Source organism: Meriones unguiculatus, chromosome 4 (genome assembly GCF_030254825.1).
Source record: "Meriones unguiculatus strain TT.TT164.6M chromosome 4, Bangor_MerUng_6.1, whole genome shotgun sequence".
NCBI classification, from domain to species: domain Eukaryota; kingdom Metazoa; phylum Chordata; class Mammalia; order Rodentia; family Muridae; genus Meriones; species Meriones unguiculatus.
The window spans coordinates 101,928,957-101,952,198 of NC_083352.1; the positions used below are offsets into that span (position 1 = coordinate 101,928,957).

The following is a 23,242-nucleotide window of genomic DNA, read 5'->3' on the forward strand; positions in this document are numbered from 1 at the left end:
GTGGCACACACATGCATAAAACTAAGCATTAAAAGATTATTTTTACTCAAAGTTGGGAGACCATGGTGCTCATATGTCACGTCTGTCACGTCTGGCACATCCGGTTCAGGGCGTCTTGCTCTGGAGATCTGTGCACACTACTGAGTTGTGCAGACAGGTGAGCGCACACTGCTGATGCCCCAAGTGTAGCAGTGAGGGCTTACATCTACGTCAGTGCTCCTGGCTTATAGATGTCTCCGCTCTGAGGACTGCCTCTGATCTGGCTGACACCTCACTGCTCTCCTCACGAGTGGATCATAGAACGTCCTCAACACATGTTCATTCTCTAAAATTAAAAAAACAATGATGTGTGTGTACACACGTGCTAGCACATGCTGGTGCGTGAGGAGGCTAGAGATGGACCACAGATGTTTTCTTCTACAGTACTCCATTTTTTTTTGTTTGTTTGTTTTGTTTTGTTTTTTTGAGACAAGTTCTCTCACTACGCCTGGAGTTCATCAACTGTTTAGACTAGCTGGTCAGTGAGCCCTGGGATTTGCTGGGGTCACAGGTACACATCACCATACCAGGCTTTTGTATGTAGGTTCTGGGAACCCAAACTCAGGTCCTCATGCCTGTTCAACAAGCATTTTATTCACTGAGCCTTCTACCCAGTCTCCATAAGTTCATTTTTAGGGGTGATTCACGGGGAATGCTCTCTTCCAGGCATGACATGGCCATTTTGAAATGAGAGCAGTTGATTACTAGCATAAGACCCTCATAAGACTGAGTAAATGAGCACTCCCTCATAGAGGAGAAAAAGACCTTATGAGGCAGTTTAGACATGCAAGCCCACCCCTCCCCCAAATTGTTCCTGGGTGAGAAAGACTTTTCTTTGGTGGTATAGCCACCTCCAAGTTACCCATGTTCCTGTAAATAACTCCAGTTAAACTCATTGGTAAACTGGGCAGTGGTGGCACATGCCTTTCATCCCAGCACTTGAGAGGCAGAGGCAGGAGGATCTCTGTGAGTTCAAGGCCAGCCTGGTCTACAGAATAAGTTCCCAGCTCTGTTACACAGAGAAACCCTGTCTCAAAACAAAACAGAAAGAGCCCCAAACCAAACTCATTGGCTGATCAAGTTAAACTTGGGTGGAACCATTTTTGTTTGCTTGGGTTTTTGTTTGTTGGTTGGTTTGGTTTGAGACAGGGTTTCTCTACATAGCCCTGGCTATCCTGAAGCTCACTATGTACACCAGGCTGGCCTTGAACTCAGAGATATTCACCTTCCAAGTGCTAGGATTAGTGGTGTGTGCTACTGTGCCTGGCAAAGGGGAACCTTTTTTTTTTTTTTGTGTGTGTGTGTGTATGTGTGTGTGTGTCATTAGTGATATAAGTAGGGGTGAATAGAAGCTTGTTTGTCTCCCCAGGAAAAGTTCATGCAACAAAAAGTGTCAAACAAAACAACAATCTTCTTTTAAATAGTTTAATAATTTTTGCTTAAATAAGACTTTAGTGAGACTCAACATATCTATAAAGATAATCTAATTATAATCTTGGAATTCATTATCAGTTCATGAAACCACCAGCTCCACAAGGTATAAAAGGGGAGGTAGAAAAACAAGGCTAGAAAGTGGGGGGAGGTTTCACCTTGTTCTGGGGTCTGTGATACCTGGAGAATCCAGGCAGAGCCTGAGAAGTGCCAGGCACCTGCCTGCCTAGGCAGGACACATCAGTAGTACTGAGTGATCCACAGGAAGGGGACTGGGGTCTGTAGAGGCAGGCAAGGACCTCTAGTCCACTGCACATGGGTCCAGCTGGAGTGGCAGCCTGACTTCCAGGGAGAAGCAGAAACCATAGCTTCTGAACTGTGGTTCTGGTGGGCCTGTCTTATCATGGGGACATGGGTTAATGTCTATAGACATCTTGGGTTATCATTGCTGGAGAGACAGAGGTAGGATGCTGCCTGGGGTGGGTGAGAGTCAGAGCTGCTCCTGAACATCTATCAGCACACAACACATCCTCAACACATCAGATGGACTGGAGATGCCTGTCAGCAATGTGGCTTCCACAATCGCAGGCAGCAGTCCCACTGAACCTGAGAGGAGGGTGGGACAGCTCTGACCAGCAGATGGATACACTGAAGCTCAGAGAGGCCATGACCCTACTCCTGACACAGGCCATTGTGTACTCAGGTGTCTGTTTCTACCTATCTCTCCAACTCATTTGGGTTCCCCAGGAGACCATGGTCTTGGCTGTCTGCTCCTATATGTGAGGTGATGATTCACAGTTTCACCAACAGAGCTGTTGTCCTTAGGATGCTGACATCAGGGTACTTGGTGGGACTGGACAGTCTGGGAGCTAGAGGTCCTCATGAGTAGGGATCAGGTCCACCCTCTGGGCCTTCCCGAATACCAGAAAGGTGCACAGTCCCAGGTTGCTGATGATGGCCACCAGGTTGAACACACAGGTCCAGGATCCAGTGGACTCAATCAGGTAGCCACTCAGACACACACCTACGACACCTAGACAAGAGAGGCAGAGACTGACCAACGCTCCAGGGAAACTGGCCCCACAAATCAGCAAGCTCTGGGGCAGAGCAGGGCAGAACAGAAATGCCCTGAAGACCCTGGGATAAATTTGGAAATTTGAGCTGTGGGCCACTGGAGACTCAGACTCAGGTTGGTCTTAGAAGACAGAGTCCTCACAGGCCATTCTAAGTCACATGTTGGCGGTGTCCCCACTCCATGTCCCGCCCAAGGAAAACAAAACAGAAGGTAGAGAATAAGTCTGTCAGCCCAGATACTTAGGTGAGGGACCAGGTGGTACCCCAAACTACAGGACTAATTAAGACCTGGTGTCAGTCAGGGGAGAGTGGCTTGTGGGTCCCCCACCATCAGCCAAATCAAGTGACACCTCAGCTGGCATATCTGTTACTCTCCCTGGGCCATCTTGGTGCTTATGCCCTACCTTGACCCCATTCAGCAGCACTGGATGAGCAAGGTGGCATGAACCCCATCTAAGCTCCTCCCCATACTCACTTATTAGCTGACCCAAAACAAAGAATGTAGAGACATTTTAATTCAGAATTAAATGGTCATTCTGGCAAAAGATCTGTGATCTGGCTGGAATACAGACACACCTTTAATCCCAGGAGACAGAGGCAAACAGATTTCTGAGTTCAAGGCCAGCCTGGTATAGAACAAGTTTCAGGTAAAGAAAAGTTTAGGTCCAGGTATGGCGGTACACACCTTTAATCCCAGCAGTTAGGAGACAGAGACATGCAGATGTCTGAGTTCTGTTCAGGCAGTTGGGTGAGTCAGTCAGTTGAGAGGCAGTTCAGTTTGTGGAATTCAGAGGCAATTTTTACCAGGAGAGTTTTACAGAAAGAGATTGAAGAGAGAACGAGCTAGACACAGGTGAAGACAGAACGAGCCAGAGAATTAGAACAGATTGCTAGTGTTAGTTTGAGGCCAAGCAGAGCAGCAGAGCAATTCAGTCAGAAGCTGAGAGGAACCAAATTGAATCAAATCAGCTTGGAGAGAAGTTTGATCCAGAACAGCTGAGTTGAACCAACCAGCCAGAGTTCAGAAAGAGCTAGAAAGGGCAGGTTTATTCAGCAGTAAGTTTCAGAGGCTGAAGATATTCTAGACCTAGATTAGATAGTATGGAGGCTAGAAGCTTCCTGGACTAGGCCTAGGTTAGAGCCTCTGAAACAACAATTACTTCAGAGGAGTAAAAGTTACTTTACCAGAAGAACAAAAGAACTCTAGGCCTGGGCCTGGAGCCATCCCTTACCTGCCAATGCCCCTGCAGTGTTGGCCACACCTGTGAACAGGAAAGTGAGGAGGGAGACGTCATGAGAAGATCCACTGTTGCTCCTACAGCTCCCACCTCCATCCCCTGGGATAACCTACTGGCAAGGGCAGTAGATAAAGCAGGAATAAGCAAGCAGCTCACCAAACAGAAAGCCAGCACAGGACGGGGCCAGGTCCTGAATATTGACTGAAATCCCACTATGGCAAACAGGAAGGAAGGCAGATTAGTGGCCACAGGCCTGGCTACCCCTACTTGGCCTAAAGGGGCTACTAGAACATAAAAGAGGGTTTGAAGTCATCCCAAGCCCGCCCTGCCCCTACCTGGCAAGTGCTGCTAGGTCTGTTGGCACCATATACTCCACACCCCAGCATTCCTACCCTCTTGCTGACACAACACTAGAAGCTGATTCTGAGAAGGTATACAAGACCAGAGAAGCATGCGGTAGGCTCAAATGCAGTCTGCTGTTTATTAATTTAAGACAGCTTTGAACTGGGTTCCTAATGCACCCCTGAGATGCTTAACTAGATTGCTACTACTACAAATAAGAGAAAAGATGCAAACTGAAGGGAACAGTCTGCAGAGAAGCATCAAGCCTAGTGTTTTTAAGTCCATTCCTCTTCCTAGGCCCTCCTCTCAGCATGGGGTTGGAGGAGGTGTCCTTGTTTTCTTGAATGACCCTGGCTTGGTACCCAGATCTACCTATTATAACATTATGGGGAGCTTTTCCTAACCCCACCTTCATAAGCCTCTGAACCAGCATGCACTAAAAACAGGCAGCCCTGTGGTATGAGGTCATGGGCCCTTACCTGTGGTTGAAGGTCTGGAAGCCAATGGAAGCTGATGCAAAGATCATAGCCTTGAGGAAGCTTGTAGTATGACCCAGACACAGGGCAAAAATGCTTGACAGGCCAAGGCCCATCACCTGCAGAACAGGGCTGGTGAGGGGCCAAGGAGTCATGTTGGCCAATATGGCTCATCCTGGCTTGGCCCCAGTTAAAGGACCCCTAATGTTCTGAACAAGATCAGAATAGTTCTGCCTAAAAATCCCTCCCAGGCTGGGTCTTCCCTACTCTACATGCCCTGACACAGAGAGACGCAGAGACCATCTTCAGAACTCTGAGAAGGTTCTCAGGTTAGCCAATACTGACCCCAGAGCATCTTCCAGTGGCCACCTGCAGTAGCCTCTTTCTGAGTTCTGTTGCTGTGGACTGGCCTCTGATGATTTGATATTCTACAGACTTTCAAATCTGAGCTGACTCTGCCAACACCTAGGAGCAAATACGGTTCTGGGACCATGAGACCTGGCTGCAGTTTTCTCAGCCTGTATCTGATATCAGCCTGGTTCCAGAAATCAGGGGATTTGCGTACACAACCCTCAGGTCCCAGAAGACCAGAACAAAGTAGGGATGTCCAGGGAGGAATGTAGTGATTTGAATAAGAATAGTCCCCATAGGCTCATATATTTAAATACTTGGTCTCCAGTTGATGGAACTGTTTAGGAAGGATTGGGAGGTGCGGCCTTGTTGAAGGAGGTACGTCACTAAGAGTGGCCTTTGAGATTTCAAAAGACTACAGCATTCCTAGTGTTTCTTTCTCTGCTTTGTGGCTGTGTCTCAAGATGTAAGCTCTCAACTAGTGCTCCAGGGCCATGTCTGCCTGCCTGGCTGCTACCATGCTTCCCTCCATGATGGTCTTGGGGTCCAACAATCGGAAGCTGGAAGCTCTAAATAAATGTTTTTTTTCTATAAGTTGCTTTGGCCATGGTGCCTTATCACAGCAATAGAAAAATTAAGATAAGGGAGTCAAATGATTTTCCTACCTGCATGAATTTACGCACCGTGATGACTCTGTAACCTGAACAGGAAGACAGAACCAGGATGAGTTTCTATCAGCTCTTCTGGGTGGCCCTTAAAGGTGTTCTCAATAGAGTCCCACCCACAGAGTCACAGAAGAGGAAAGGGGGTGCACAGGGCAACGCCTCAGGGCTCAAGACCAGAGATTCCCTATCATGTACAGTATATGTGTCAGAGGGTTTCCTGTGGTGCAGTCTGGGTAGAAATATGGAAGGGCAGCCCCATGGGGTATTACAAAAGTGCAAGCTATCAGGCAAGCTTAGTTCAGTTTCTTTGAGTTTCCTCAAATTTTCTGGTCTTGCCACAATTAATGTGTGCTACTTTCTATTAAGGAAAACCTTTATTGCATGTGTCTTCCATACCTGAGTCTATAAGGACATTGCCCCCTGGAGTTACAGTGTGGCCCCTGGAAGATTCTCTGGAAGATTCAAGAGCAAATCTAGGTACCTGTGATGTCAGGCACTACCGGATACTTTTCTTTCCCTGTTGAGGGTCCAGGATTCTGTTCACTAGGATTCTCTTGCTTCCCCCAATCCTTCCCGTTAAAGGGGAGATCAAGAAAGACACAATGGGCTCCTCAGCCCCAGGCTGCTTCCATTCCTTGGGCTGACTCTAAAAGACTGTCTGTCACGGGATGGTGGTATGACCTTTCCCCAGTGATGCAACTGTACTGCGAGAGGGGAGTGAGGTTCTTGAGGCTGTGGTTTACCTATGATAATTTACCCCAACACTCACCCTGACTGATGAGATGGTCAGAGAGCAACCCACTGAATAGACTGGCAGGAATCGCCAGCAGCCAGGGTACTACATTGAAGATCCATCCCTGCAGGGAGAGGTGCAGCCTCAAAGGTGGCCAGGGTGGCACCTAGCCTCAAGATGACACCCAGGCAGGAGGATCACTCCAGTCTCACCACATCAGTTGAACTCTGCCCACCCACAGGCAAGGCCTAAAAGCAGAGGGTTCTAGGAAGACAGGCCCTAACCAGCCCATTTCTAGCCCCCTGGGCAAGAACTGAGCCCACTAATGGTTAACTCCTGAAGCCACATTCCCTACATGTTCCCCTTATTATAACAGGGCTAGAGCCAAGCCAGTCTGCCTGGGACTGCACAGCCCAAGGACTCCAGGATTCACAGGACTCCGTTGGATGTGGCATCAGCACATTAGCTAGCCAGGCCTAAGAGAGGGGGCTCTCTTGGGCAGCAGAGCAAGGTCTTGGGTTGAGGTGGCTACAGCTCTCAAAGCTCTCATAGCCTTGAATTAGTGTCTGTTTCGAAATGGACTGTCATCTCCGGGCCTGAAGGCCATAGGGAAATGGAGTTTCCAAGACAAGGATGCAACCACCCACACATAGGAGCCTTTACAGCCCAAGCTTAGCCATCCTTACCCGGTGAGGACCCAAGCAGTATGACCCACCTTGGAGTGAGGGAAGGTCTCCTTGAAGAAGGTGGGCAGCCAGGAGAGTAGAATGAAGAAGGAGCAAGCTGAGCACAGCTGGGAGCAGATAGCCGCCCTGTGTGGGGTACCAGGCTCAGGGCTCTAACCAGCTGCCAGCCCCTCTTGACACTGACTCCATGTATAGCCCACTCCCTCCCGAAGGACACCAAGGCCCTACTCTCTGAATTCTGGGGCATTTGCTGGAGTGTCAGGACTGGGTCCTGCCAAGCATAGCCAGCTCCATGCAACAGTGGCTGTCATGCCCCATGCCCTGTCCTCACCCACACTCTGCCTGGCTATGCCAACCCTAACTCACCAGACAGAGGCCTTCCGGAAGAGTTGTCTCCAGGGCACTTTGGAGGGGCTGGCCACAGGTAGGCCTTGTGCCAGGACACCCAGGGCTAGGACAAGGTCTGTGGGGACAGATTTCAAAGTGATAGCTTCAGGACCAGGAACACCATGTCGTTCCTAACACAGCAGAGGAGTCAGGGTGCATCTTACTGTCCCTTTTAGGGAGTGCCTATCAGGTGACAATACCCATGAGAGTCAAGTTCTATGTCTTGAATGCATAGAAGGCTGAATGCATCAGGAAGTCCCCTTTAACCTCCCAGGAGTCCACTCAATATACTAGCAGTGGCCCTTCCTCCATGATGCCCACATAGGGATGTCTCAGAGGCCCCTTCTTGCTACCTGAAGACTCGGCCTAGTCCTACCACCTGCCTTCACGTCCTAGACATCCTGTGTCAGTTTCAGCCCTGATGGAACAGAATGATGAGAATCCAGAGCTGGGGCTGGCTGAGGGCTCAGCACTTGGGTTTTCGGAGCTGGTTATTACTCTCTTCCCCAGGCAGTTATGGTTACCCACAAAGATACCCTCAATATGGAGTCTGTTGGCATTAGACCCTCACCTGACATTCCAGCCTCTTCCGCCTGTGCTTTCTGTACTATTGCCCCAGCCACAAGTGAGCCTGGGGGGTTAGCTAAGAAGGGGCCTCCATCTGTCAAGCTGTAGGGAAGTCACCATCATCATCCTTGCTGGGGTGAGCTTAAGCTAGACTTGAGTGGACTTGTTTCTTGGATCTGTTGTTGGTGCCCTGTCTGGGGCGAGTAGAGGTTCATTCGCTCTCCCCAGAAAAGGTTTCTGCCACAGATGTTTGAAGCACTGCTGCAAGCGGAGGAGGCACAGGGACTGGCCCACACGACTGCAGTTACCTTTCTCATGCAGCAGGTACCTGTACACGTAGCACACCCAGAGCAAGGTGAGACCACCGGAAAAGTAGAAGACACTCTGCCAGCCACACCAGTCCAGGAGCACCGAGCCTATACCCCCGGTCACCAGTGTCCTGGGAGATACAGAGCAGTTTTGGAGTGACCTTGGTGGTTATCCACAAATGAGTCAAGCCCCCAGGGAAAGAAGCTACTCAGATACCCCCGCCTTACTTATTTTTTTTTCTTCAGGGAGACTGGGGGTGGGACAGTTGGGGCAAGGGGAATTTGGGAGCAGGTGAGGGGACTCAGCATGAGAACTTCAGCTGAATATTCAATCTCTTTCTTCTAGACCTTCAAACTGGCCCACCATTTGCCATGTGGATGTCCGAGGGGCAGGGTGACGACATTGATAAAAAGGTATTTTAGGAAACACCGAAATGAAATTTCTCTCTTTCTTTTCTTTCCTTTTTTTTCCCCTCCATATATTATAAAGGATGATATTCCAGAAAAAGTTCTAAGTACAAAAGCATGGCTGCAAACACCAAGCCCCACAACCTTCCCCTTGACTCCAGGATACTAAGTCCCGGATACAATGCAGGGCACCTCTGCCTCCGCCTTCAACCTCCACCCACCTTGTGCACTCGCCCAAGAATAAAGAGAGAACACTGGGCTCTGGTATGAGGCTGAGCTGCTTCCTTTCTTCCTGTGCATTCGTCTGTGTCCCAGGAATGGCACCTGGGGCACTTCCCTACCCTGGCTCAAGTACTTTCTTTCCCCACCCCTGCTGGCCATGCATAGAAGCCTGTCTGCTGTGCAGGACATCAGAACCAGGACTGAAGATGTATACTGAACCCTTCTGTAGATTTTGAACCCTATTGTTTCTCTGACATTCACACTTCACAGCATGAACTGTGTTTTTAGGGTTAAGTCAGGCCAACCCACCTGGCAGAGTCAACCTCTTTCACAGGCAGCCTCTGCAGCTCCCTCTCTCCTCCCCTCCCCATCCTGAACTCAGCAGCAGTAGACCCAAGGCTGAATGCATCAGGAAGTCCCCTTTAACCTCCCAGGAGTCCACTCAATATACCAGCAGTGGCCCTTCCTCCATGATGCCCACATAGGGATGTCTCAGAGGGTGGACCCACCCAGTCTACATGCTAGAGCATCATCTTACAGCATCCAGAAAGGCAGAGGCATGCTGTGATTGCTAGCCTTTACTGTCAACTGGAGAAGATTTATAATCACCATAGAAACACACCTCTGCAGGTGTCTATAAAGATATTTCCAGAAAGGTTTAACTGAGGAGAAAGAGGAAGAACAAGATTGAGTGTTAGCAGCACCAAACCATGGGCTGGGGTCATGGGCTCAATAAAAAGAAGAAAATGAGGGGCCTGGAGAGATGGCTGGCTCAGAGGTTAAGAACACTGGCTGTTTTTCCAAAGGTCCTGAGTTCAGTTCCCAGCAACCATATGGTGGCTCGTAACCATCTATAATGAGATTAAGTTCTCTCTTCTGGCCTGCAGGCACTCATGCAGGGAGAATACTGTATAAATAATAAATAAATCTTTTAAAAAGGAGAAAGTGAGATGGTGTGGTGGCACACACCTTTAATCCCAGCACTCAGGAGACAGGGGCAGAGGGTCTCTGTGAGTGATGTCAGCAGGGCTACACAGTGAGACCTTGTAAAAAAAGAAGCCACCCCCCACCCCCAGAAAGAAGGATAAAGTAAGCTGAGTACCAATATTTATCTCTCAGCTTCTGGCTGTGATGCAATATGTCCAGCTGCCTCATACCCCATTGTCACGACTTCCCTGCAATGACAGACTGTATCCACAAACCACAAGCTAAAGTAAATCTCTCCTCCTCCTCTTCTTCCTCCTCCTCTTCTTCTTCCTCCTCCTCCTCCTCTTCCTCCTCCTCCTTCTTTGAGACATGGTTTCTCTTTGGGTAGCTCTGGCTGTCCTAGAAGTGGCTCTGTAGACTAGGCTGGTCTCAAACTCATAGAGATCTATCTACCTGCCTCTGCCTCCCAAGTGCTGGGATTAAAGAAATGTGCCACCGCCCACACACCCAATCCTTTCTTCTTAATCTGCTTTTTTTGTTTTGTCACAGCAAAAACAGTAGATAAGGCACTTTCACAAATGTAGCACAGACATGAGGTACAGCGATCAGCCTTTGGAACCTAGCACTAGCCAACAGTTCTCAAGCACCTCTACTTTAACTATTAATGCTGGACTTGAAGGATGGACCTTGAGAACTCAGCTGGAAGCTTCCTGGATCCCTGGGAGGCAGGACCTTACCCAAACTGGGAGCCAGCACCCACAGTGCTGTAGGTAAATGCTCTCTCACTCTCCTGCACTCTCTGGGACAGCAGACTGGTCAGGGCTGGGAAATAGACACCTAAAACAAGCAGAGAATGTTGTCAATGGGTGCTCAGTGACAGCCAGTGAGAGCCAGGACACCATTTGGGTTTGGGCTGTGAATCCAGAGGATGCCCATGTGTCCTTTCTCTTACCTCAATGGGCTATAAGGGACCAGCAGGGCTGGGCTTTTGGCAACATTTGGGTAAGGAACCAAACTAATTCAGGGTGAGAGTTATACAGAGTGACATAAAACATCCCTTGCAGAGCACTCTGCTTTAAAGCAAAACACTTCTACCCCAAGACATACTACCCTTCATCCAGACTGTTGTGTGTGCACATACATACATACATGCCCCGAATCAGCTCCCTGGTGGCATTTGACAGTCCTCCCACTAACACATTCATGTGTGCACACAGAGTCTACACAGCAGCCTCTCTACTGTGTTCTGGCACTGTCAGACACTTTCATATGTTAGCCATATACTTCTATATGTCTGCCATGTACACATAAATACCCTTCTGGGAAAGTAACTCTACCTATTCTTAGAGACAGTTTCCTCCCAGGATTCCCTTTGGTTCCTAGGCAGCTTAGAAGCTTGGAAACAGCTGGGCACATTCTTTTAATCCTAGCACTCTGGAGGCAAAGGCAGGCAGATTTGGTCTGAGTTTGAGGCCAGTTTGGTCTAAGTAGTGAGTTCTGGGCTACACAAAATGAGACTGTCTTAAAACAAACAACAAACAAACAAATAAAAAAACTTGAGTATTCTCTCTATTGTAAGAGGGTTCTAAACTTCAGTCTGGAGAGATTCCTTGAGAGGCTCTTTGGGGGTGCAACAGTAGGAACCCACAGCCTCCCTTGTTTTTATCACTCACAACAGGGAGGCAGGAACCACCATCCTGCTTCCCTTCTGGAACTTTTTATCACCATGTCAATGAAGGGGGCTTCTCAGAAGGCAGTTCTTGCTGCTTGAGATCATGAGACCTGGGGCCAAGACCCACCACCCTATGAAGGAGAACCACAGGGTTGGGGAGCTCCATCACCTCTTCTTTGTCTACAGATGACACAGATATGGCAAGACCCCCCTGCACCCAAAATCCCTGCCCTGAGTGAATAGACACGGGTTGTCATTCAAAATAAATATCTTAGTTATACAGAACAGATTTTTGAGCAAAGGTAGCATGCGGGTACACAGGTGTGCATGTTCCTCTGTCTAGTCTTCCTGGCGACAAGGTCAAAAGGCAGCATCGGAGGGAGGAAGCTGGAGATGGCCCTTACCTTGGAGCAGACCGGTGAGGATTCGGGAGAATGTCATGAAGGCCAGGTGGCCACTGCCAAGCTGGGCAAGCAGTGGTGTGGCAACAGTAATGAAGCCCCAGGTGGAGGCTGACAGCAAGATGACCTTCTCACCTCCGATGCTGGATGAGACACAGGGAGGGACAGGATGGAGTGGCTACTTGAGAGGGCTGAGGGGCACTATCACTAACCACTGTACTAACCAGTGCTCATCACAAGTGCCCTTGTGATGGACACTGCAGTGACCTGCCCTTTAGAGGGGTCCAGAGCTTAATATGGTATACAGGGCTGAGTCTGCCCTGTCTGTTTCATGTTTCTGTGCAGACTGCCTCAGAGCTGCTACACTTGACCTCCTCTCCCAAAAAGCTAAGCCCCTCCCCAGATATCTGTTGGTCCTCTCCCATCAGCCCCTCCCTCTCCTGTGTGCAAGGGCAGGACTGACCACACCACCTCTCTGAGGCACCCAGGTAATGGTCCCCCTCAAGCCTGAGAAGTGGGGAGAGGAGGTTGGTTACCGATCCCCAAGGTGGCCGCCCACCACCTGAGTCAGGCAGTAGCCCCAGAAGAAGCTGCTGAGCACGATACCAGCCTCCTTCTTGTTCCAGCCAAAGTCCTGGCTCATGGCAACAGTACAGACGGGCATGGTGACACGAGAGCAGTACAGCAGGCAGGTGCCCAGGAGCAGCATTCCTGTCCATGCCTGGCATTCAGGCCTGTAAGACACACAGAGAGAGGATCAGGACCAGGAGAGGGTCCATAGCTAGCCTTGATCACTAGCCTTCCCAAGGGCTAGGGAATGTGGTCATGCATACAGTATGGGTGGGAATTAAGTTAACCTCTTTGGTGGGGATTTTGGCAAGCTAATAAACATTTGAAAGCACCAACTCTGTTGACTTCCAGAACATAAGGCCAATTCTAAACACAGGGGCTGAGAACAGTACCACAGCCTTCAGGACAGGGGCATGTTAAATACATGACAGTTTACTCACAAGGCTCAGAGCCTGGGCCCATTCTTCTGGCTATCAGGACCACACCAGGATCCCAAGTTGAGAGCAGATACTAGCACGGCCCATATTCTCAACTTTCTTGTGGGCCATGGGACTGCAGAAAGGGATCCAAAAGTAGCAGACAGCTAACAACCTTCAGGGCAGTGTGCCAAGCAGGGGAATGTTGGGGGTTGGTCTGGTGCTATATCCTAATGTTAATTATTTTGCTCCCGAGGTCTGCTTGCTGTCTGTTATGAGCAGACACTCGGGTACCCAAAATGATGTTTGTAATCCTTGCCTCAAAATTATCTCTTATTGGTTGAATAGATGCCTACACACCTGGGCAGGGCAGGAAGTGAGGTAGGCAGAGCTAAAATTCACAGGCTTGGAGGAAAGAAGGATCACTGGAAGGGAGAGAGGGGAACAGGAGAGAAGGAAGGAAAGCAGACTGCCATGGGTTAACGTAAAGAAGAACCATGTGGCTGGAAGAAATTGACTCTGAGGATCGGCATGAAGCAGCCAGGGAAAGCATGTGCGAGTATGAGTATTTATATTATTTTGGGTGGGAAGTAGCTCAGATAAGAATGATTACAAGTGGCATGGATGTGGGACTGGGAGATAATTAGGTAGTTTAGGGGGTTTATATATGCCCAGGCCCAGGGGAAATAAGTCTTATTAAAAATCTATCACTGGTAGCTGGGCAAAGTGGCACATGCCTGTAATCCCAGCACTTGGGAGGCAGAGGCAGGCAAATCTCTGTGAGTTTGAGATCAGCCTGGTCTACAAAGTGAGTCCAGAATAGGGAGGGCTATTAAACAAACAAACAAAAAAAAAACCTGTCTCAAAAACAACAAACAAACAGTATTTGTGTGTGTGTGTCTCTCACTGGTGAGGTGAGGTTGTGCATGTCTGTAAATCTCAGCACTCAGGCAGGCAGAGGCAGGCAGATCTCTGTGAGTTGGAGGTCAGCCTGGTCTACAATGCAAGCCTAGACAGCCAGGGCTACACAGAGAAACCCTGTCTCAAAAACAACCAAAAAAAAAAAAAACCCTATCAGGTGTCTGTGTCTTTTATTGTTACTGTAGGGGGTTAGTAATAATTGCCACAATAATTATAGGCTATTAATAATACACATTCATAGGCTTTCAATTTTCTATAACAGGGGAACCCAACTCAGGGGGAGCAGAGGACGCCCAGGGAGTAGTAGTACGGCGAGCCCTCAAAGTACCCCAGGAAAGCTCTTGAGCTTTTCCGGGAAGGGGGTGTGGTATAGTCAGGAGAAGATAGTAGGTAGTTATCCCTGGAGGAATCCTGGCTGGGCAAGGTTGCTGGGCATCCAGATCTCACATAGCACTGCAACTGGATCTCAGGGCTCCCACTTGAGTGGGGTTTACTGCACAGCTGACACTGAAGAGGCAAAGAGCCTCAGAGGGAAAGAAGCAGACCCTGTTTTGGCTCCCAGCTAAGAAGGGAAGAGTGAGGTACGTGGCTCAGTTATAGGAGCCAGGTTCATGCTTCCTGAGAAGAGCTCTGATGGTAACAACTTCCTGGTATACACAAGGTCACATGGTAGACTGGTGGCCTTAGCTGGATGGAAGGATAGGAAGCAAAGTGCCCTCTCTCTCTGCTCCACCCACATCTTACTGTGCAGAGTAGACTAGAATAACGGAGCCCAAGGTGACCTCAGACTCAAAACAACCAACCCCTTTGACTCAGCTGTCTGAGTGCTAGGACTACAGATATGAGCCACTCTAGCTTTCTTCTTTCTTAGAGTCTATTTTGTCCCAGAGCTCACTGTGTAGACCAGGCTGACCTTGAACTCACAGAGATCCTCCTGCCTCTACCTGCTGAATTGTGGGATTAAAGGCATGTTTTGCTAGCTTCTTAAACATTCAAGTTTTGGATTACCATTCACCCAGAGAATTCTGCTGACTGAAGAAATCTGATAGTGAAACAGAAACTCTGGTATGCCCTCCAGATCAGACCAGCCTCCTGTCCTGGCTCTTCCTTTTCAGTGAATTTGGATATCAGCAATTTTGGGAAAGATGGTCATGACAGACATGTAGGTCTGGATACTGTTAGTGAGTTTAATCACACATGCATAGACCTATGGTCTACATTATTTCCCTCACCTCCACCTGTAAAGACCCTAGCCCTCTACTGAGGGAGAGATCTGCTCTCTGTCTCTTTCTTTCTTCTTTCTTTTTTTAGTGCTGGGAATCAAACCTAAGATCTCACTCCTGCTAGGCAAGTATTCAGTCATCGAGCCCTGTCTCTAGTGGGAGGTCGACTTGAGATTTGCTCTGTTGTCTCTGTGGATGGTCATTTGGCAAGCAGATTCTCTTTTGTAAAAGCTCATTGTCTGAGTGACTAACAGTGTGTGGTAGGCAAACCTGATCTGATTCTGCTACAATATGGAGAATGGCTCTTGGCCCATGCGACCCTCCTCCTAAAGACACAACAAATATCAAGAGGGATATTACGCACAGCACCGGCCAGCCAGTCATCAGCCACTAGAGTGTCCACACTGACTCACAGATGGTGATAAGCATACCATCCATCTAGGACAGCAGTGGAGAGTTTGTTTTGGGGCGTTTGGGGATTGAGCTTAACTATCCTCATGGTGATTCTAGACAAAATCTACAGTTTAGACTTTTAAAATATAAAATGGGTTTGAGCACAGTCATAACAGTGGGACCCTCTGGGGAGATGAGTGCTCAAATGAGTCTGAGTTGGGAGGAGGAGGTAGGGTTTCAGGGAGGACATCCTCTCTGGGAGAAGGCAGATAGAAGGGAAGCATGGCTAGACACAAGTCCTTTGGAAGTAGGCTAGAATCTTGAGGCAGGTGACACTGGCACAGACAGAGCAGGGAAGGCACAAACTAGCAGATTCCAGCTAGCTTGGAGACACAAGGCTGCAGGTGGCCTGGATCCAGAACCCTGCAAAGTAAGTGCTGGACAGAGTCACAGGCAAACAGGAGCAGAGTCAAAAGAGAGGGCCAGGAGGCAGAATGAACAAGCTCATGAGAGCAGCAGAGTCAAAATAAAATGGCAGAGAGAAGACTTTGAGCCACAAGCCAGGAGCCCAAATTCTGTGATCAGTGTCCAGCAGGGGGGAAAGTGGCATGGGCCTCAAAGGGCAGCAATCAGAACAGAGAGGAGGTAACAGCGAGACAGGTGAGGTGGGCTCCTGGGGGGGGGCATTACACCTACACTCCTCCAAAAGACCTGTGGAGTTCTAGGGTCCAGCAGCGGCCCCCAGACTATGGAGCCAAGTGTCTCCAGAGAGCTCATGGGAGGTGGGAAACCTCTGAGGTCTGCTCTGGTGATGGCCATCCTGGTTCCACTGTGTGGGCAAGGAACCTCTGAACCCCAGAGCCAGGAAGAAATCTCTTGAGTAGATTTCTCCAAGAAAGGCTGAGCCCTCTGCCACATATCTGGGGACCTCAGGCACTGGGGAGGGCAGCAAGCTGTGAGCTTGCCCAGCATGAGATCAACAAGTTCCTTGCTGGTAGAGGGGGAAGACTCAGAGCTCCAGCTACTCTCAGGCTGGGAATCCCAGACACTATTGTTTCATAGTCAGAGAAGACGAGGCATGGATAGGCTGGCAGGCAGGAGGAGATCATCATCTCCTGCTTTCTGCTTTCGTTTCTTGTCAGGTATTGTCCTGAGCCAATACTGCCATTGATTACTGGGAACACAGGGTGACCAGTCAAGCGATTCAAGCTGCCCTCAAGTGCTGCCACACCTGCAGAGCAGGTGAGGACACTATATGCAGCACAGCTGGTTTGTTTCAGAGGCAGGAGGATCACACCAGGGGCACAGGAGCAACGCTAACTCACCCACGAGAAGCCACATAAAGATTCCAGAGGTATCTTTAATGAGGAGCTTTATTCCTTTATGGGACTAAAGCAGCAGAGAGACACTTGTGTTCAAGAGGGACCCACCCAGCATTCCACTCTTCCCCAGGTGCACCCATGATGGCCCATCCCTGTTACTTTCTGGAGAAGGCCAGTTAGAAACAGGAAGCCAGCTAGACCCACACCCTCCAGATGAGAAGTGTCTCTAGCTTCCTGGTAGCATGGGAAGTCAGGAAAACCTAGGCAACCAGTGCCCTGACTAGAAGAGTAGGAGAGGGCTTTGGCAAAGTGTTGTCTGAATGAAAATGAGGACATGACAGTTCCTAGATATGGTTGAGGAAAAGGTTTATTTGTAGATTTGAGAGTACGGCTAGAGGCATCTGGAAGAGTCTAGACTGAACATGGCTAACAGAACAGAATGGGTAATGAGAGGAGAGTGAGACAAGGTGGAGAGGAAAAGAAGGAGAGGGCAAAGAGAAGGGACCAGGAGAGGGAGAAAAACCAGAACACATGGTAGAAATAGCTGGGTTTTTAAAGGAAAGAGAAGCTGAGGGAAGGGAAGCAAAGCTCAGGGGCTGAAAAGGTTTAGGGTAGAGGGCTGAAATAAGTGCTAAGGGGAGCCAGGACTCAGTAACAGTTACTTGTGCTGTTACAAAGCTGCTGGGAGAGCCAGGCAGCTTTGATATGTAAATAGGCACCTCGGTTAGCCATTTCTCCCAGGTTTCTTGGGACCTAACAGCCTTCTGCTTCATCCCAGCACCCTTGGAGACAAGAACCAGACCTTTTCCCTCAGCTGGGTGGGCAATATTAGCTAGGCTAATGAAGGTACATCCTCAGTAATTGCCGGTAACACAAAATAAGATGGTCCTATAGGCCAGCTGCCTGACTAGTTAGAACCCCAGGGTCAAGAGCCCCCATCTTGCTGAAAGCTCTTTAGGAGCAGGAGCTTGGGTCAGGACTGCCTGAAAAGCTCTACTTGCCCGATGGAGCCAGGGCTCAGTCTGGCACTCTCAGCAAGCATGGCACTTCCTCACAGACCTCTACAGCCTTGGTTTCCTGTTAGATGGCCTGTGCACAGCATCCGGGGCTGAGCAAACAGGTGGTCACGTGGCCTTTGGTTCAGAGAGGGGAAATGTACTGTCACCAGTGGCCAGGGGACCAGAGTGAACTCCAGAGGTATATCTCCCTAACTCAGTCTCCATCAGCCTCCTCACACTCCAAGATTTGTTGAAGAGTACCTTGCCTCCCAAGTCATGAAAAAGGATGGAGGTGGTGGTGGGCAGACAGAGTATTTAGTGCTGTTACTATTACCCCCACATGAGTTGAGAATGACCTTGACCCTGCAAAATCTCCCAGAATTCTCAGCTACAACCTCTGCCAAAGGTGACTAGAGCAACTACACAGGGAGAGCAGTAAAGCAAGGGCCAGGCAGGGCCATTAAATTGTAACCTACAGCAAAATTGGCAGAACAGTTTACAGTTCTCAGAAAAGCCCAGGGTGGTGCCTCCAGGAGCAGGTGAAGCAGAGGCTTTGGATAAGCATGGGATAGGGAGTAAGGTGGTGAGCCAGAGAGCAAGAGAGAGCTAGTAAGGGCAGGCACACCGTCTCCCCATTTGGCACACTGAATCTGGCCCTCCCCTAATTGTCTGGCAGGGCTGTGACCTGGTGCTGCGCCTCTCTATGACCTCCTGCGGTGCCTTCATCTGGTCCAGTGGTGGTACTATCTTAAGGTTCTCCTCTCAGCAGACCCAGGCTCTTGCCTCAGGTGACTGGGAGGTATCAAGACTGCTCTGGGCCCTGGGTCCGGAACCTCTACCTGGGGACCATAGGAGCCAGAGCAGGGTGTGAGCTCCTTTGTAGTCTGGGTCCCCCTCTTTGGGGCTCCTGTTTGAACCCTCTCGCAGTGGTTACATAGCCAGATGCCACCTTCTTGCTCCTGGTTTCTGTGGGGCTACTTACCTGGAGAGCAATGGAAACAGTGGGAATGGAGTATGAATGAGGATGGTAACTGTTTTCTTCCCTAGTTTAGAAGCCTTGTGATATGGAGCTGCTGCCTGGATCCTTAGTCTGTGAGCATCTGTCCAGCCCATGACTCCCATCAAGCATCAGACACTGCCCTGACTCCCACACCTCAGAATCACTGGCAGGAAGAGGGGCAAAAGGGCCATTCGCCAGATTTCCTTATCTGATAAGAGAAGGAGGGTCCCTTTATCGGGCTGAGCATCTGTGTTTTCCCTCTTCTTGTGGGCTAGGGCTGTCCAGGGAGGGGCATGCCAATCCCAGGAGTGAAAGTGGCAGGATGCAGAGAAGCTGGGAGGCAGCCCCTAGAGTCTGGTGCTCCCTGAACTCAGGTCCTATGAAGTAGCATCTCAGCTCCCTCCCTAAACGTAAATGTCCTCCTTGCCCCGGCCCCACCCACCCACACCTCAGTTCACCTGGACCATAGTGTCTCCTCTGCTCCAGCAGATGGGGTCTTGCGGGTCTCCTCTGGGGTTTGCTGCATCGGGCTAGAGCGCTGGGATGGCATAGGCACTGTTGTGTCTCACTACAGTGCCCTCCCACCTCAGGCCTAGGACAACCCACAGGGCAGCGCCGCCCAAGTCCACGTGTCAGTCCCAGTGCTTCCGTCTAGCTCTCCCAGGACGCGCGTTGCCCCCGGACTGAGTCTCCACCCCCCTGATCTTCGGGGAGGCAGGGCCAGGGACCTTCCAGCTCCAGCAGACCGAGGCGTACCATGGGGACTTCCGGCTGGGGGAGAGAATTCTCTGGGGGCTTGTGGCCCCAACCTGCCAGAAATAACTTTTTCAGGAAGGAGAGCAGTATGTATGAGAGTCTCTGGTTCTTTCTGCGGGTAGTGATAGCCATGCTCACAGGACTGTGTTCTAGTCTAGTAAGAATTGGGGATCAATCCATAACCAAATACAAAGATAGTAAAACTTAGTAAGGCAGTCAAGTTTTAAAATGGGCTGGTGAGAGCACTGGTAACACAGGGGCTAAGGGCAGTGACCTGGAAATCCTGGGCAGTGTTCTGAGCACTGACTAAGGACTAGGCTCTAGTCCCAGCCAGACCTGACCTGCAGGCTTCTGAGTCTCCTTCCTTACATTGGCTCATCCCTCCTCTATCCTAAATAAATTTCTCTTCCACACAGCTGGAGGCTGAATGGGACACAGCTACCAAAGGCACCCAAAGCCCTCTATCTCCACCCTCTACAGAATGCCTTGTAAGAATTCTACAACCCAGTCCACAGCTCGTCTTTGAGGCTTAAAAAATAAAACAAAAGGATCTGAAGCCAGGATACAGCTCAGTTGTAAAGCATGTGTTCAGCAGGTGTGAGGCCCTGGATTCAATCCCCAGTTCTGGGGAGAACAGTCAGGACCTAAAAGTAAGGTCAGTCTTTCATCCACATCAGATATCCAGTAGGACACAATGATGGCAGAGAAAGGTTTGCTTCGCTGGTGGCCCAGGGATTGCCTCTAAGTGTATGCTACTAAGAAGTCTGTTTTCTTCCACTTATATACACTTTCACTATGATGTGAAGCTCTTCAAAAACTGAATATGGAAGATCCAGAATCACAGAGCAGGAACCATTAGCATTTTTTTCTTGGTGTCACTGTTTTGTCACCTGTTGGGGACAGGTGGCCAAAAGTAGAGATGCTACCTTAGGTAGGTTGAGTGGAGGAGGGGCCTGCAATACACATGAGGTCTGCAGGAGTATACCCATACAGAGTGCTGATATAGATCTCAGACCAGAGCCTCAACAGCAGGGTGGAGAGGTACACTGCAGGAGTTGACAGGATTGTAGATACGGGTTGGGGGCTTTCCTCCCCAGGCTCCCCACAGCCACTAAAGCAGAAGGGGTGTGTACAGCCAATTGCTTGAGAGAGGAGCATGTCTGGCTAGGAGGTGAACACCACCAGCTATTGGTAGTAGCTGGGGTGGACATTCTCTTGGGCTTCTCATTGATATTTGTGAGGTACTCCACACACAACTGACAAAACCATCTTTGCAACCTGAGACCGAAAATTTGATGTGGGGACAGACAGGTAATGTCTGGCACAGGGGCTACACTTTGAGCTGACTGACTCCTATCTTATACTGCTGCTTATACTGCCATCCTATCTTTCTTAGATCTTGGCTATTCTACTGAGAATTGAGGCAACATGGGTCCAGATGACTGGGTTTGTGAACAAAAGCAACCCCTAGACCTTACCCTGGGCCCAAGTCTCCTCCAAGACTCCGACTCCATGTAAACCAAACTTCTTTATAGTCCAACAATTCACAGTTCTAAAGATGAAATATCCAAATAAATCAGACTGAATAATTAGATTGTACTCCACTGTTACTGACAAGCAACTATAAAAATAAGACTCCAGGAGCCATATACAGTGTTGCTGCCTACAGCACCATTATGACCAGACTGGGCTACAAAACTCCTGCCTGAAAAGAAGAAAATACAATTTGCATCCACCTTTTAAGACACATGTGTGGTAGAGAAGTTTGAGCAGCCAGGTCTGAGTGCACAGGAAGCCAGGGAGTGGACCTCATGATGAACAAAGATGCGTGTGCATGGCTAGTTCTGTTCAAAAACGGTCCCTCAGCCTCTGGAACGGCTCATTCTTTTTTGGATGCTGGCACCTTCGGCTGAACCTTACCAACACCACCACTACTCTTTCTTTCCAACCCAGAGTTCTAGGTGACAGGACAGCCTGTTTTATTTCTGAGAACCAGTTGGAGGGGTTGTCTGTATGACCAACAAGAGGGACAATTCCTGTGTGCACGCATATGGGTGAAATCCGTGGATGTGCCTGTAGGAAAGGGGAGTTTAGAGCCATTTAGAGACTGTCTACCAGGTACCGCAGGTCCTGCATTTGGAGGCTAGCAGTCATGCATGGCAAAGTTGATTCAAGAAATGAATAGTCCCGCCTACCCTGTAGTAGTAGCCATCCTCTAAAAGGCTCCAATCCAGCCTCCACCGACTTTCAAAAAGGCCAGGCAAGGGAACTTTCATCAGGACCTTGAAAAGTCACATGTAAGCGGCCGGAGATGGTCTACTGATTAAGAGCCCTTGTTCTTATAGAGGACCTGAGTTTGATGTCTAGGACTCACATCACAGCTTACAACTCTTCATAATTCAAGTTCCAAGAGATCTGATGCCCACTTTTGACTTCTGTGCACACTAGGCACACACATGGTGACAGATATACATCCAGGCAGAACATTCATACACAAAAAAAAATTTTTTTTAAATCTTAAAAAAAAAAGTCAGATAGGTAGCATCCTGTAGTCACATTTCTTGGTTACAGTTGGGCACAGTTTTGCAGTTTTCTTCTGTATTAGGATCACAATGACACTTAACCTGGCCCTCATCTAGGGGGCATGGATGAGCTGCAGATACAGAAGACTACCACAATCTGTTAAACATTCATACCCAGCATGAGGCCACACATTCCTGCCCCACAGTCCACCAGGTTCACATATAACCCCATCAATGGATCTGTTGCCCAGGCCTTAATCCACAAGAGCCATGCTTCCAGAACAGGCAGATAATCTCAGGACATATTACTGAGAACACAAAGAACTATGTCAGAGTCTGCAAAAGGCAGTAATACCAGAGGCCATTCAAATTCTTTGTTCTTTCATGTACATATAAATCTCAAGTCAGATGGCATTCCAAAATTGAACTCATTCATGATAGGCAGGTGACAGCCCAAGCCCCTCTTAACATGCAAGAGGGTTCATATTCAAGCATACCAGAGATGTCTGCCACTGGACCATTTAGCATTACCCTCTGAAAACATAAGGGAACTGTGAGCAATGCTCAAGAGTTCCATACCATGGCATTGCCATAAAGGGCCCAGGGATGACAAGGTTCTTTCCTGTGTACCATCATCACCCATTACCCAGTGCAGAAGGCCTTTGTAGAGTGTGCAGCTCAGAGCCCTTGGAGGCTTCTTCTCACTGCATTTCCCTAAATCCTGACCGAGAAAATGGCATCGGAGAGGTCCAGCACGGGAGCTGCTGCACATTGCACAGGGCACCCACGGTCATCTCATCCTAGGGCCCAAGAATACTGCAGCTGTCAGCTGAGTGGACTGGCATTATGCTGTGGCGCCGCTGGATTGGGGACAGAGCAAAAGCAAAGTGCAGCTACATCTTCCTATTCTTCCAGTTCTAATACACTGACATGCACAGTCGGTAATTCTTTTCTCTTGTGGTACCTCTCCAGGGAAGTGGGGGCAGAAAAAGAGCTTTCAGACATTCTGGGGAAAAAAACATGAAAACTTTTACTAAGAAATTCACAGCAGGCAGCCAAAAGCTACCCAACCTGTACTTCTCAGATGATATGTGGCTGGGGCACAAATGCTCCTGAATGAAGAATTACAATTAAGTATGCACATGAGTACTCTAGCAAGCTAAGGATTGATACTGACTACATATTCCCTGCTGG

At 49.2% G+C, this 23,242-nt stretch overlaps 1 protein-coding gene across 8 annotated transcripts; it reads right to left on the reverse strand.

The window, feature by feature from the left end:
* Window positions 1–1,450: 1,450 nt before the first annotated feature.
* Slc17a9 (solute carrier family 17 member 9) lies at window positions 1,451–19,451 on the reverse strand. Of its 8 annotated transcripts, none has more exons than XM_021647374.2 (13): window positions 19,229–19,445; window positions 12,464–12,661; window positions 11,931–12,070; window positions 10,592–10,691; window positions 8,298–8,428; window positions 7,402–7,498; window positions 7,065–7,161; window positions 6,386–6,473; window positions 5,617–5,651; window positions 4,604–4,732; window positions 3,939–3,994; window positions 3,777–3,806; window positions 1,451–2,503 (listed from the first exon to the last, which is right to left on the reverse strand). In XM_021647374.2, the coding sequence occupies exons 1-13, from the start codon at window positions 19,318–19,320 to the stop codon at window positions 2,467–2,469; spliced, it is 1,230 nt and encodes a 409-aa protein (XP_021503049.1). In that variant the 5' UTR covers window positions 19,321–19,445; the 3' UTR covers window positions 1,451–2,466. The 8 variants fall into 8 exon arrangements, with proteins under 8 accessions (XP_021503049.1, XP_060238704.1, XP_021503032.1 ...); XM_060382721.1 differs by having other exon boundaries at window positions 4,604–4,719; window positions 5,635–5,651; window positions 19,229–19,442; XM_021647357.2 differs by having other exon boundaries at window positions 4,604–4,719; window positions 19,229–19,440.
* Between the last annotated feature and the right edge of the window lie 3,791 nt (window positions 19,452–23,242).